Source organism: Lontra canadensis, unplaced genomic scaffold (genome assembly GCF_010015895.1).
Source record: "Lontra canadensis isolate GAN:19392208 unplaced genomic scaffold, GSC_riverotter_1.0 scaffold110, whole genome shotgun sequence".
NCBI lineage: Eukaryota > Metazoa > Chordata > Mammalia > Carnivora > Mustelidae > Lontra > Lontra canadensis.
This window is the reverse complement of record NW_022631104.1, coordinates 3,958,796-3,973,472: the sequence shown is the minus strand read 5'-3', so window position 1 is coordinate 3,973,472 and position 14,677 is coordinate 3,958,796. Positions and strand designations below refer to the sequence as shown.

Genomic DNA, 14,677 nt, shown 5'->3' with positions numbered 1-14,677 from the left:
CGCATCGGGCTCCCTGCTCAGCGGGGAGTCTGCTTCTACTTCTCCCTCTGCCGCTCCCCCTGCTGGTGCTCTCTCCCTCACACCCTCTCTCTCTAATAAAAATCTTTATTTAAAAAAAAAAAAAGAAATTTGACATTTAAGAAACATTCGAAACAGCATTTAAGAACCAACCTTGCTGTGTTTTAATGAGGGATAAAATCTGGGGACTTAAGACCAGCCTGGTCCGACACTATCGCCAGATGGAAACCCATGAGGGCCTTGTTGACGGATTCATGCAGCATTTATCTCTGAGTGCCTACTCCGTGCTATTTTCAAAGCTCCTACTATGCCTTGGAGACTGGAAGCCCTCTCCGTCACAGACAGTGAAGAACACTATTAGGGAACTAGACAAAGGGGATGCTACTTTAGAGAAGGTGCTCGGGGAGGACTTCTCAGCCAATGTGATGTTTGAGACCTTCCTGAATGCTAAGAAAAAGCCAGAGCTGGGAGGCAGAGAAGCAAAGGCCTGTGTGGCCAGAGCTCAAAGAAGGAACGGGGTGCACGATGGGGTTTATGCAGGATGGGTCCCCCCAGTGGAAGGTTGAAGGCAGGGACAGTTGCAAGCTAACTGCCTGTTTAAACGCTCACTCTGGATGCTTCGTGGAGAAGGCACTGTAAGAGGCAAGAGGGGAGACAGACAAATTAGGGAGCTAGGACAGTTATCCAGGAGAGGGTTGGTGGAATACGGACCAGAGTGACAGTCACGCAGATGGGGAGAAGTAGTGCGATTTTAGGTGTTCTGCACATCTCAGAGCAAATCCGTGCCCTTTGACTGGGCTTTGCTCCCCGACCGCACTTGGCACTGGAACACGGCACTCCCTACGAATCTATTAAGCTTAATGCCATACCTCCCATTTATACAGAACTTCTCGCTTGAAAAAGTGGGTCAATAATATATTATCTGATTCTCACAGCATCTGTATGACGCAGAAAAGACAATTAATCCCACCTAAAGAGGTTGAAAGTCATACAACCAGAAAGCGTCTTGCCTAGCTACTCTGATTTCGAATCTAAGCTTTTCCCCTCCCCAAATAATACACTATCCACACAAATGAAATAAATGGGTTTTCCACGGCATTGGACAAGGTAGTCCCATACTGATGAGGAGCATAGAGTCCAAGGTCAAAGTAACTTAGGGAAATGTCCCAACACCTTCTGAGTGTATGTGGCTGGAAATACCAGATACACACAGAAAACCACTGGATGGGAACAGGCAGGCTTTCATAAGACCAGGGGAAGTGACCAGAAGGGGGTTTGTATAAGTCCTCGAAGACGGTCGTAAGGGGATGGGAAGATACATGGAGCTTGGTATAGAGACTATTAGAGCTGGAAGAGAATCTGAGGATAAGGTGATACTATTTCGTAGATGAGGTCCAAACACAAGGTCTAAAGAGGAAAAAAGAAGATGCTGAGATCAGTCTGTTGAGTGGGTGAAAGGCAAGTGGGTGGGCTGGGAAAAAACAGCACTATGCAAGCCGGTCAAAAGTAGTTGTGTCTCGATCTGTAAGAGAAACAGGGAGACTAGAAGAAAATAGGGTGAAGACTACGTCAGAGAAAGGGAAGGGCAGGAAAATGGCACTCACTGTGGGCGATCATCACTATGTTCATACTGATGCCAGCTGGCAGGCACTGTCCCCTTCGGGGAGGGTCACGAGCTCCCCGTGGACACCCACTCCTCGGCCTCACCCTCTGAAACCACAGTCTCCGCCTCTTCCGCTCTCGGGCGGCCCCTGGTTTTTGCTTCTGGTCCACTCCTTTGATTGAATTATTTGTATCCTGAGACTCATCAGTCAGCCTTTTGCCTCGGATCCTTTCTTGGAACTTCCTGCCCTTATCGCTGGTCCTTCCCTTCCGTCTGGTAATTCTGGAAGGGGAGAAGTTTGCAGGAAATAGCTGAATTAGGGATTCCCCTTTAGTTGCCAAATAAAGTAAAAATGTCTTAGCTGACCCCATGGTCTGGCCCAAAGGCACCGGCTTTATTCCTTTCCAGGACCCAGCCCCTACTCTCTAACTTGTGCAAAGACATGACAGTTTCTCCCAAACAATCCACCCTTCATAGTTTCCTTCCACCCAGAATGTCTTCCTCCTTAATCTCCACATATCGAAACCCTTGATTTGGAGGATAGGCACAGAAAGCACACATCTATGGTATTAGCCTGCCCAACATCCCATTTCCTTCGCATGTTTCTGTGAGAACCCCCCCTTTCCTATCTCAGTCATGTTGTCTACATGGGGCCAATCCCACCACTGGAGCCAGCCACGGACCTGCTACCCTGACCCAGTGTGTCGGCATACTACTTCCGGCCACAGTGTTCAAAGGCGGTCAGAAGGACTCCCCGGGGCCGGTCAAAGCCAACAGCAGGATGTTGGCTAGAATTTTCAAGGGGGATAAAAATACACCCAACCTTTTACATTTCTAGTAACAAAATACAAACACAACAGATAAATTGGCCATTTAATGATACTCAGTTTTGAAATATAAACCAAAAGCCTAACAAATATAATGGAAAAATCATCACCGTGACATACTTTAATCGTCTTTTCAAAAATCAATAGATCGAGTAAGGGATAAAATCGGTAAAGTGTTAGAGTATGTGAATAACTCAACAGACTTGATCCAGTACTCGTCCATGGGATCCCGTGCCTAAAGAACACACATTTTTGAGGGGTGCCTGGGTGGCTCAGTCGGTTAACTCTTGATTTCAGCTTAGGTCATGACCTCAGGGTCGTGAGATCGAGCCCCGTGTTGGGCTCTGCACTCAGCTGGAGTTGACCTGAGACAGTCTCACCCTCTCCCTCTGTCCCTCCCACCACCAAGATAAATAAATAAATCTTTTTTTAAAAAGAATATGCATTTTTGAAGCACACATTAAACACTAGCCAAAAAATAAAAAATAAACTAACCATGATAATTTCACTGTGAAAAAGTGTTGAAAAATTAAAACTTATTCTTAAACTAAGGAAATAGTATCAAAAGATCCCTTAAGTTCTTCAAGGACCACCCAGGAGGGATATTTACAATAAACATTATACCTCAAAGGTTGAAAGGTTAAAGTCATTAACTGGACCAGAATGCCAGCCTTTCCCAGTACAAATAAGCAAGGCACTGCTCGTCCTAACAGGTACAGTAAAATAAGAAAATTAAGAAGAAGTAGGAATGTTAAACTGGGAGAGACAAATTGACACTAATAAGAGAAAAAAACAAATAAAATAAATGATAGTCAACAAAGTGACCAGATACAAGATGCACTAAAAAGAAAACAAACAAACTAAAATAGTATCAAAGCTACTAAAAGTGTGATAGAGAAAAAGATGCATTTCCATAGCAATAAAAACTATAAAATATTTGCAAATAAATAAAAGACAGATGCAAGACCTAGATGAAGAAATATGCAAGGATGAGGAGAAAAGACCTGCGTTAAAGAACTTAACCATGATTATGACTGCAAACACATCAGAATCCCTGGGATAAAAGGAAATGTCCATCAGTAGGGGTTTAAAAACTCACAGGTACCTGAGCCCTATAGTGCACAGAGCATGAGTTGGAAGGAAGGAAGTGTGTCCATCCACACCAATAGGGAAACATCCCCCAGCTCTACTGTTGAACTACAGAAGCAAGTCGCAGAAAAGCAATTATGTGAACACACAAATGGACCAAAATTGCATGCTTCTTCCTATAAAAGCAATGCACAAGAGAGATGCGGAAGGAAACATTCCAAACAGATGACAAGAGTTACTTCCGGGGAGGGTAATGGGATTCAGATAGGGCCGGGAGGAAGGGGCTGATTCACTTAGATTGTATACAACATTTTGTAAATATACTATGTCATTTTAAAGCAAAACAACTGCTCAAAATATGATAAAATAATTATGTAATACAGAATTGTACTTAAGGAATCACAACGTGTGGATGACAGCTATCCCCGTACCTTGGAATGGAAGGCAATAAATTTATTAACCCATCAAAAGATCTATTAGTCTTTAATGAAGACATTTTTTTAAAACACTTGATTTTTAATTAATTTCTTTTTCTTAAGATTGTATTTATTTGAGACAGAGGGAGAGCATGAGCAGGGGGAGAGAGGCAGTGGGAGAGGAAGGGCGAGAAGTAGACCCCGCCCCCCCCCCCCACTGAGCAGGGAGCCCGCCGTGGGGCTCGATCCCAGGACCCTGAGATATGACCTGAGCAAAAGGCAGACATTTAACTGACTGAGCTGCCCAGGCATCCCCATAATGAAATAATTTTGAAATAGCTTTTCGGTTAACCAGCCAGAAATGCTGAAAGAATTCCTTTGAGAGAATTGATCAATCATGAGGAAAACAGCCCTAGAAACCAGACTTCCTATCAAAAAGCGAACAATTTAGGGATTTTCCCCCTATCTTTTTACTTTTCTGTAATTCTTGGCTTTCTATAAGTATAGTACTTATATTTTAAAAGAAAAAAAATGGGCTTTAGGTCCCTTGCCACCAACCCAGTGCTCCATATCTCACCCTGATTCTGTCCCGGTCCTTGCGCTGTGTTCGCTTTCTGGAAAACAGAAGAGATCACCCAAGTTACACTCTGCCAACTGGCTTAGGTTTATTTGCTGAGGGTGGTGTTTTTATGATCAGTGCAGTAACTTCATGAGTCCTGAGTATTTTTCCTAAATGACTTTTCCCATGTCATACTTGTATTCAAATTTTTCCCAAGTCACTGATTTTTTTTTTAAGATTGTATTTATTTACTTGAGGGAGAGTACCGAGGAAGAGGGAGAAGCAGGCTCCCCACTGAGCAGAAAGGCCAATGTGGGTCTCAATCCCAGGACCCTGAGATCACGACCTAAGCTGAAGGGAGACGTTTAATTGACTGAGCCACCCAGATGCCCCGACCCTGATTCTTTTTAAAAATCAAACCTAAATGCCTTATGTTGGCATTCAGGACTCTTCAAAATACGGAGTCCCTGAAGCTTGCATGTTGTTAAAAAAAAAAATCCATCTACTAGATAGACCGCCATAAACAAATATACTACTACATATAGACAAGCACATACGCATTCGCTCTCTCTCTTTCTCTCAATCTCTCGCTCACACACCTGCACAGAGCAAGGAGCATCTCAGATCTGAAAAATATCAACACAGGGTAAGTGACTGACCACTCAGGGCGATAGGTATTTCAGTAGAGACTGGCAGGATTTTGACTCACCTGATCTGAATGTTTAAAAATCAGTAACAACAATACTCTTTGTTCAAACAAAACAACTATTCGGAAAGTCGGCTTCGGTTCTGTGTTGTGGACTAGCTGCTCGTCGCCCTGGAAAGTCTGCCTCTCCAGACCCTGTCACCGTCCTCACTGCCTTCTGTTTCTGACTCGGACCGTCCTCTGCCTGTGTCTCCTGAGGACCTTGGGCTTGACGGCGGGGGCCATGCCCATCACCCAGGGTATCACCCCACCTCTCTGTCCTTAACTTATTCACATTTTTTTCCCCTTCAAACTCCCTTCTGCCATGTGAGGGAGTAGTCTCAGGTTCCAGGGATTTGGGACATGGGAGCTAGGAAGCCGCAGATCCCACGGCATCCAGTATATGGCATCCAGTGCTCCCTGGGGCTCAGGGCATCTGTGAGGCCAGGAGGAGGCGTGGCCCCAGGCTCTGTACCTGGGGCGGGGCAGGGGGGCACAGCCCTCTGCCTCATTGAGGACTTCCGAGCCTGGGTGACCCCGGGAATCTATGTTGCTGATACCATGGCCACCAAGCCATAACTTCCCTCTTCCCCCCATCCTCTGACATCCTGGGCCCTGGTGCAGGAGAAAAGAAATTACATGTGGATGAAAGGCCATCTTGTCCCTAGACTAGAACATGCACGCTTCAACAGGCCCCTGGAGGCTGTGGCTGCCTCCCTCCACCTCCCAAGGTCTGGGGCTGCCCTCTGGGGTTCAAGGACACCCTCATACCCGAGATGGGACAGAGAAGGCTGGAGAACCTTTGGCCCCCAAAATCAGGTTTTCCGGCCTTTCAACACGTTTAGATACACGTGAAAGTCTTCCCCCTACCTCTCTGTGAAATTCAGGTTTAAACAAGTCGGATTAGATTTCATGAAAACCCCATCTGAGTGTTTAGGGCACAGTCTCCGCGGTTGAGAATCTGTATACCTTTCCTAGCTTGCAAGCCTCTTTCCAATTTGCAAATACACATTTAAAACACTGGAGATGCAGGGCAGCTGTGTGGCTCAGTCGTTTGAGCACTGGACTCTTGGTCTCCGCTCAGGTCATGATCTCAGGGTCGTGAAATCCAGCCCCGTGTCGGGCACCAGGCTCAGCAGGGGAGCCAGCTTGAGATTCTCTCCCTCCCACCACTCGCACTCTCTGTCCCCCTAAAATAAATAAATGTTTTTTTTTAAATAATAAAATAAAATACTGAAGATGTTTTCCCAAATGGTCATCCTTTGCCCCCACTTGGTTATGAAAGCACTATTTTCCGCTCCCTCCACCATGGGGAGACTCTCTCCCCTACAGACCATGTGCCCTCTCTAAGACACTACTTTAAGGCTGAGCATGGCCCCGTTAGGGATGTCAGAGACCACTGACAGGCTTGCATTGCCCTTAACAGGCTTCCGGATTTTTCGAAGCAGTCCACAGACGCGCTCAGCCTCGGTGCTCCCTCTCATTCCTGGTGAGGGCGGCAGGGAGCTCGGTCCTGACTGCGCTCCAGTGCTTGAGTGTATGGAGTGTCGTCCTCCTATCCTGGGAAACAAAGAGGGACCCAAGGCCGCAGGCTTGCAGAGAAAATTCAGTGTGTCAGGCGGCTGGCCTCTGCGGGGTGGAAGGGGGAGGCCTACCCCTGGCCACCGGGGATTGACTCAGAGAAGGTTCCAGAATGTCCAGGAGGAGACCGTCCTGAGCAGTTTCATGGGGACTGCTCTGACCACCCTGGACTGGGGCCAGGTGAGGGTAAGGGATGTCCAGGCCTTTACTTTCTGGTGGTCTTCTGTTGCTTAAGGAGCTTGACTAGGTTAAGCCACTCAGGCAGGTGAGACGGACACACAGCTCCCACCCTCGCGCTCTGAGGGTCTCATGGGCCATCCCGAACGAAGTTCTGCAGGAACCCAAGCATACAGAGGAGCCAGGTGCCCGCTGGGGTGTCTAGAGGGCTCCCCAAGGTGAGGTCACAGCTGAGTTGAGGCTTGAAGCCTGCATGGACATCTTCCAGGTGGAGCAGAGAAAGTATGTTCCAGAAAGAGAGAATGGCAAAGGCCAAGGTGTCCAAGAGAGGCTCCGTGTTTGGGAATTGGGGAGGAGAGCACGGGGGAGGGAGGAGCGGTGGCCGATGAAGTCAAGACCCCATATGTGGGTCTTTGCCCTGCCCACCCACTACTCCAAGCTCGGTGCTCCTTCTCATTTGTGTCTTTTTTTTTTTTTTTTAAGATTGATTCATTGATTGATTCGGACAGAGAGACAGCACAAGCGGGCAGAGCAGCAGGGAGAGGGAGAAACAGTCTCCCCGATGAGCTGGGATGGACTCTAGGCTCCATCCCAAGACCCTGGAATCAATGACCTGAGCCAAAGGCAGATGCTTAACCGACTGAGCCCCCCAGACGTCCTCCGATTTGTTCCCAATGGTGTTTATTGTTCTTTTATGACGATCAAATGTACGAGGCCCCTTCCCACTATCAAGTTACCTACAAGATGATGTTAACAGGGGATCCTATCTGCGATTTCATTTACAAAACCACATCGTGGATTTGCAAATGAAAAGGTGTCAAATATCCCACCCGTGTCCTGTGTGTCCCTGTGGATGGGTGCAAAAATTCACCGTGGTGCCTGGTACTTCTGGGTCAACTCCAGTCCCCACAGCAGACATAAAGAAAATGGTGAAAGTTGTAAGATGTTACAATGTTCCCAGTGAAGCACTGTAGGTGCTGGTAATGGAAATGAAGTTGAAAACCAGACGTGGGTGGGATCTGAACAGCTCAGGGGACTGGAAATGCACAGAGCCTGGAGCTCATGCCCGTAGGGGTCTCCTTACATCTTTACAGGGTTAGGGAAAGGCTCCTGCATAAAGATAAGACCCATGACAGGGGCCCTGCTCATCCAGAAGAATCCAGAACATGGCACTGGGAAAAACACAGCTGGCACCAGTTATCAACAAATTGCCTTCTAAGGCACACTTCATTATCTGCTCTGTGAACAGGCATTTGGACCTTCTAAACATCTCTCCTTTTCCAGCTGGCATGACGCTAAGCTTTGTCAGCAGAGGACATTGGAGAGGTGTTGCGGAAAGAAGGGGCCTCTCGTCCTAGTTCTTGCTGGTTCTCTTAGCACATAGATGTCTTCTCAGTGCTGGGTATGCGTGGTAGCCAGCAGCCCCCAAGGGCCTTCCCCAGCACCCCCTCTGGGGGGTTGCACTGGTCTGCCTCCTGGGGGGCCCCTCCTTAGAGCAGCTTTCCTGCATACCCTCGGGGCCACATTCCCATCAAATTTTGCCAGGCAGTATATTTCTCTATATTAAACTTGTCCGGGGACGCCTGGGTGGCTCAGTTGGTTAAGCAGCTGCCTTCAGCTCGGGTCATGATCCCGGTATCCTGGGATTGAGTCCCACATCAGGCTCTTTGCTTGGCAGGGAGCCTGCTTCTCCCTCTGCCTCTGCCTGCCACTCTGTCTGCCTGTGCTCACTCTCGCTCCTCTCTCTCTGCTAAATAAAATGTTAAAAAAAAAAAAAAAACCTTAAAACTTGTCCGAATTCCCCTGTGGTTTCTGTCTCCGGTTGGGTTCCCACAACGCAAGGCAACAAGATTAGGGACCAAGCGCAGGTGTGGTCCCACCGTTCTCTCTGTCACTCTGGGATGCAGCAGAAGATGCTGGGCACACAGACAGCAAGTCGAGGAGTCGTCTTCTTTCGTCCTTCCTGGAGACACAGGGTCCTGGTGGGGAGCTGAAGAGAAGAGCTCCCTCAATTTTAAGAGAGAATTAAGTACATCCTATGTCCTCCTCGCCACGACTGAAGCCTGTCCACTGAGCACGTGTCCCCAGCTGAACTATTTTCCTTCGTCCTGAACTCTTTCTAAATCTTGCCTTAGGACTTATGAAGCTCACCTGGATGAGAAAGTAAGAGGCATAATGAAAACAAAGACCAGCGTAGCATTTTTATGGGCTAGGCACTCTCGTGACTCTTTCAAATAAGTATGATCCTTACAATAACCCTGCGGGGTGCGCCATCTGTGATGCTCCGCCATCATCCTCGAGCTACGGGGGAGGGATGTGCCCAAACTGCAAATCTGGTAAAGAACAGATCTGGTCACAGACTCCAGAAAGTTTAGCTCCAGAACCATTTTCCAGTGCAATCATCTATCAGAGTTTGAAGGACCCTTCCCGCTGCAAGGACCTCCTTCTGTATTTTGCATATCACCACAGTCAGACCAGGAGATGAAGTGACTGGCTCGAGGCGTCTTCGGTCAGTGTGTGACTGGTTCTAAAACTCAGACCAGCCGTGTCTCCGGTTGAAGCTCTCTCAAGTTGTTCTTCGACTCCTTGATGCTGTCTGTAAGCCCTGTTACTTTTCCCCTACATCGTGAGCCTCTTCCCTTTACCTAACTATGCCTTCCTCCGAGCTGCCTTTATCTGCAGAAGAATCTCGAAGGAACTCGTTTTGGCAAAGCTTCCCCAGGAGGCAGCTTACCGTATTTCCACTGCACTCGAGGGTCGGAGACCTGCCTTGAGGCTGCTGTGGATGCTTCTATTTGAGATGGCATCATCCTCAGCTCCTGAAAAAAGATGAAGTTGTGGGGTCAACTTTGTGAGGTTGCCGTGGGGGCAATGATCCAATGGGACTGGGGGTGGGGGTTGCGGGGGAGGAATGGGACAGTCACCCCAAGCAGGTGCATGCCCTTCTGAAAAGCTTATCGCTGATACCCAGCTTGAGAGATCTACAGATGGCAAGAATTAGGGAAAACTGAAATTATTTAAAATATATTTTAAATTCAAACTGAATTTTGTTGCGTTAGGAACTTGCTATAAATTATGGGATCCATTGTTCATGTTTTCCTGTCCTCTTCATCTCTTGCGTTCCCTGCTAGAATTCTATAGTCATTGGCTTGGAAAGCTCACTCCACAGAGAGAAGCTTCTGGCTCTCCTTCCACCAGGCAGGTGACCTTGGCCACGTTGTTGGACAGGAACACATGAAATCACCATCATGGTAGATCAAAAATGGTTCAATATGATCCAATCTAAGTCTGCTTCTCCCTCTTCCTCTGTCTGCTGCTCCCCCTGCTTGTGCTCTCTCTCTGCCAAATAAATAAATAAAATCTTTAAAAGAAGAAGAAGAAGAAGAGGAAGAGGAAGAAGGAGGAGAAGGAGGAGGAGGAGGAGGAGGAAGGAGAATCAGTGAGCCCCAGGAATGCAGGAGTAAATGTTGCTTGGTGGTGTGGTGGTCGTGGTTTACCTCCTGAAGCTAATACTCAGAGAGCTAGGGCTGCCAGCTATCAAGTTATGCCCATGGAGGCTGGAAGCTAGAGAAAGCAACAGATTCAGGGAGGTCTCTGAAAGACTAGAACTTACCCTCTAATAAGTACATGTTCTAGAATCCAACCTACTCAAATCCATATGTCGTCCTTTTGGGAATGTGCCTTATAAGAGACACTGGGAAACTGGAGGTCCTCCCTCTCCTCCAAAGTCATACAGTTCTCCGCGCCCAGAGCATGAAGGACCACAGACCCTGCAGATTTCCAGTCTCTGATGCAGAGGAATATAGTTCTAAGACAGATCTGCCTACGAGCAGGCTTGCCAGCCTGACTGGAGGCACTGACCATGTTGGAATGTATCCAAAAAGCATCACCAGCTGGTGTGCAAGTAGGTGATCAGTTCTGACGGTCTATGAAACCCTCCACGTAGATCAGAGAAGGTTCCTGCTCCTCCTAATAATCTCTTCTCAATGACTGGTGCTTGATCCCTTGCAAAGCACGGTGACCGTTTCTTGTTCAATGTTACTAGTGCCCCCTGTTAACGCGTTCAGTCCCTTCACTGACACCGCAAGCTGGGTGTGTTATCATTGTCCCCTCCCGTGATGGGCGCTCTGGCGCAGACCAATGAAGTAAGTGGCCCCGGGTCTCCAGCTGGGAAGTGGCAGGATTCGAGGCCATGTTTGGCTGGTTCCAGAGCACAGACTCATGACTGCTTGGTGAACACTCACTCTCCAGCATTCAGATCCATTTTCCTAAATGATCCCATGAAACTAACAAGGGATGGTATCATAATTTCAGGGGTGGCCTGGCAGACTGGCTCTCCAGGAGAGGAAGGGGGGGGGGAAGGCCTGATTTGCAGCATTTGCTGATTTCTCTCCTGTAAATAATTGGTGATTTCAACTACAGGTGCCTGGTGACTTTCCAGAATATTTAACAGTGGGCTTCCAGGAGCTGGTGTGAGCCCACCCAGCATGCCACTGCCGAGTTCCCATTACACCGATGAGCCGACCAAGGCCCCAAGACATCCATATACAGGCTGTGAGGCCCAATTAATAGCAAACCCTGAATTTGAACCTGGGACCTCTACAAAAAGGCTGTCGGTCGCTTGCACAACTCTATTTGTACTTCCCATCTAGGGATGGAGAAAAGAGAGCGTCACTACCTGACACATGGGTCAGACCACTTTTTTGATAGTGGAGTGTTCTTTAAATTTGATCTCTCCCACACCTGTGACTTAGACCCTAATGGGGCTGTTCATGTGCTGGATGGACCGAATTGGAGGGCCTTTGATCAATGAGCAAAGACATGGGAAGAAGGGGAGAAGGAAAAGGTAGAAGGGGAGAAGAAACAGAGGTGTCAGCTCAGGTGGAAAGTAAATGGAGCAAGAGAGAAACATTCCGGGTGTCCACGGCAGGGGCTGTGAGCTGATCTGTCTGCCAGGATTCCCATCTTAGGCAAAGAGCACCTGCGTTTTCCTTCTGGAGGGTGGACGTGCTCAGTCTGTGTAGCTTGGCTGGCCTAGGTCTGACGAAAGAGCATGTGACATGCACGGCCCAAGCCACCAGGACGCCCCAGGCACCTGCATGCCAGTCCATTCAAAAACAGCCTATTGGGGAATTCTGGGATGTGGCTAGGACAGGAAATGGCTATGTCTGGAAGTCCTTTGCTTGAATAGCGCCTTCTGGCCATGACCTGTGGCCCCCTGCCAACCCCGCATGTAGGGTTGAACCCCCTGAAAGAAACTAGAATTTTGAGTAACATCAAAGTGATTTCATGAGCATGACTCTTGGTGTATTTCACAGATTTGCCAGCTGACTCGTCAACATCTCAGTTAGGAACATTCCCTGGGTAGGAACTGCCTGGGTTCGGCCAGGGACAAAAATAAATATGGCCCCTGAATGGGCTGGAACCGCAGACAGATGGAGTTCCAGGATCTCTAAAAACGGAGTCAACTTTAGTCCATTTCTAAGGCAGTGGAACAGAAGGTTTTCAAACCTCCAGAATCAATTATACGTCAACGGAAGTATGTACCCGGCCTCCTGTGAATGTCTCCCACTAGCCCTCTTGGGATCTACCCTGTCACCCTATGATACTGTAAACCAGCTTGTTCCAAGGACTGGGAGGACCTCTGGTTCTCAGAGCACGCCTGACTCACATCGTCTCCCGGCAGCTCAGAGTCCTCATAACAGGGATTAACTGACGTTTGCTAACTAGCTCGCTTTGTACCCTCAACCACCTGATGGATCCCGTCCTATTGTTATCCTCACTTCCCAGAGAAGGAACTCGAACCACGGCAGAGCTAAACTAACTTCCTAAACTCAAACAGCCAGACAGGGGCTGTGAACGCCAGGCAGCCCGGCACCAGCGTGTGGTCTCTCAGGGTAAGTCAGGACTCAGGTCCCGGGTCGGGGAGGATCTGGTTCAATGTCCAGCTGGGGCCCCCGACTGGCTGCTTGGACCATCTGAGAAGTGACTCAGGTCCGGTCCTCCAATAGGTCCAAAGTCTCGTGTTTTCTAAGTGAGAATCCCCAACCGCAGTGCTCTGGTCAGAGTGGAATTACCCTTAATTTCCATCCTCCATCCTGTGAAGACACTGAGCCTGTCTTGGTCCTGCACCACAGTCTGTTATGTGGGCGTCCGATCGGGGACTGCCTTTCTCTGCAGGAAAACATGTGACCACAGAAACCTTCGGACGTCACCACCCCCACCCCTCCGGGGCTCTACTGTGACCTCATCATGATGTCACAAGTGATGCAGGTGTCACTGTGGAGGTATTTGGAGACCACAGAGGGCCACGAAGATGAACCTTCATCTATGGCATCATAACAGACAGCCACAGATAGGGAGAACATTTCAGAATTCAGCTATAGAAAGCCAGAAGTGGATCTTTACAGGGGGAGTTATTTCTAATTCTCCACACCTAGGTTTGGAGCTGGTGCCCCTCTGACCCCATGTTTCTCCGACCACCTCGGCGTTGTTTCTTTGGTGGGGCTGATTCGCCACAGGCAGGTGTCAGTCTAGAGAGTCCTTTTCTGCACAGGACTCGGAAGGGAGTGTGACTAGCCTATTTCCACCATGAATGCAGTGATTACACACACCTTCTTAACCTATTCAGAGTAGGGCTCTCATTAGAGACCCCTTTTTATTTAAAAGACTTACTGTAGAGAGAGAAAGAGCACAAGTTGGGGGGCAGAGGAGGAGGGGGAGGGAATCTCAGATTCTGCACTAAGCACAGACGCAGGGCTCGATCCCGCAACTCTGAGATCATCATGACAGCCCAAATCAATTAACCGAATGAGCCAGCCAAATGCCCCAAGACCCTTTTCTTATGTTGTCCACTCAGGTAGAAAATTGGGGGCTGGAGGGGATGTTTGAAGGACCGATAAATCTTGCAGGAACCCATCAACAGGTTGATGCCTCCAACTTTGTCCAATTTACATTAATTGTTGTTAGGGTCCGTGATCAAAGGAATGAGATTGACACAAAGCGAAAATCAAACCAAGCTTTATTTTGCGCCAAGCATCGAAAATCAAACCGACCGGTCGGGGCCATCTCTTACGAAGAGGCGACGACAACGGGGACGCCACTCCCAACGATGAAGAGACTATGACGACAGCGAGGACGACAACCCCGATGACACAGACTCTGCTCCCCATGACGCCACTCTGACAAGGCCACTCCCCAGAGGAGGCCACCGCTCGGGATGAGGCCGCTGGACGACGAGGCCGCTCCCCGGAATAACGCCGCTTGGGCGAGGCCGCTCCCAGCAGGGCCGCAGCTGGGGGCGGCGAGGCCGCTCGTGGCGGGGCCCCGGCTCGGTGGTGGCGAGGCCGCTCCCCAGCGGTAGGGGCGGCGCGGCTCCCGACAGCGATCACTACAGTGGCTATCCTGACGGCCATCCTAACAGCTCTCCCAACCGACGGCTGTAATGGCTCTCCCTAAGGCTCTTCTAACTCCTCCTACTACTCCCCGCCCCCTGCTGAGCCTTGCGGACTAACCTTTATAGAGGTGGTTGAGCCCGGCCCACACACAGGTGGCCAATGGGATTTCAACTCACTTCAGTAAATATATGTGCGCCCCACTGATGTCTCCATCCGGCCTGGCCCACCCCTATATCCCGGGTTTACAAGTAAGTTCCTCTGGGAGGGGGAGGCCCTTACACTGTGACTTCCAAAATAGGGTGCTACAGCTCGATTTCCCTCAGAA

The 14,677-nt window shown here is 48.9% G+C and overlaps 1 protein-coding gene across 1 annotated transcript; it reads right to left on the bottom strand.

Annotated features, from left to right (window-relative positions):
• Positions 1–1,505: 1,505 nt before the first annotated feature.
• LOC116856504 lies at positions 1,506–14,370 on the bottom strand. The gene is made up of 6 exons (XM_032839929.1): positions 14,167–14,370; positions 12,051–12,077; positions 9,690–9,774; positions 4,531–4,567; positions 1,623–1,903; positions 1,506–1,540 (listed from the first exon to the last, which is right to left on the bottom strand). Exons 1-6 carry the CDS (start codon positions 14,368–14,370, stop codon positions 1,506–1,508), a joined length of 669 nt encoding a protein of 222 aa, XP_032695820.1.
• Positions 14,371–14,677: the final 307 nt, after the last annotated feature.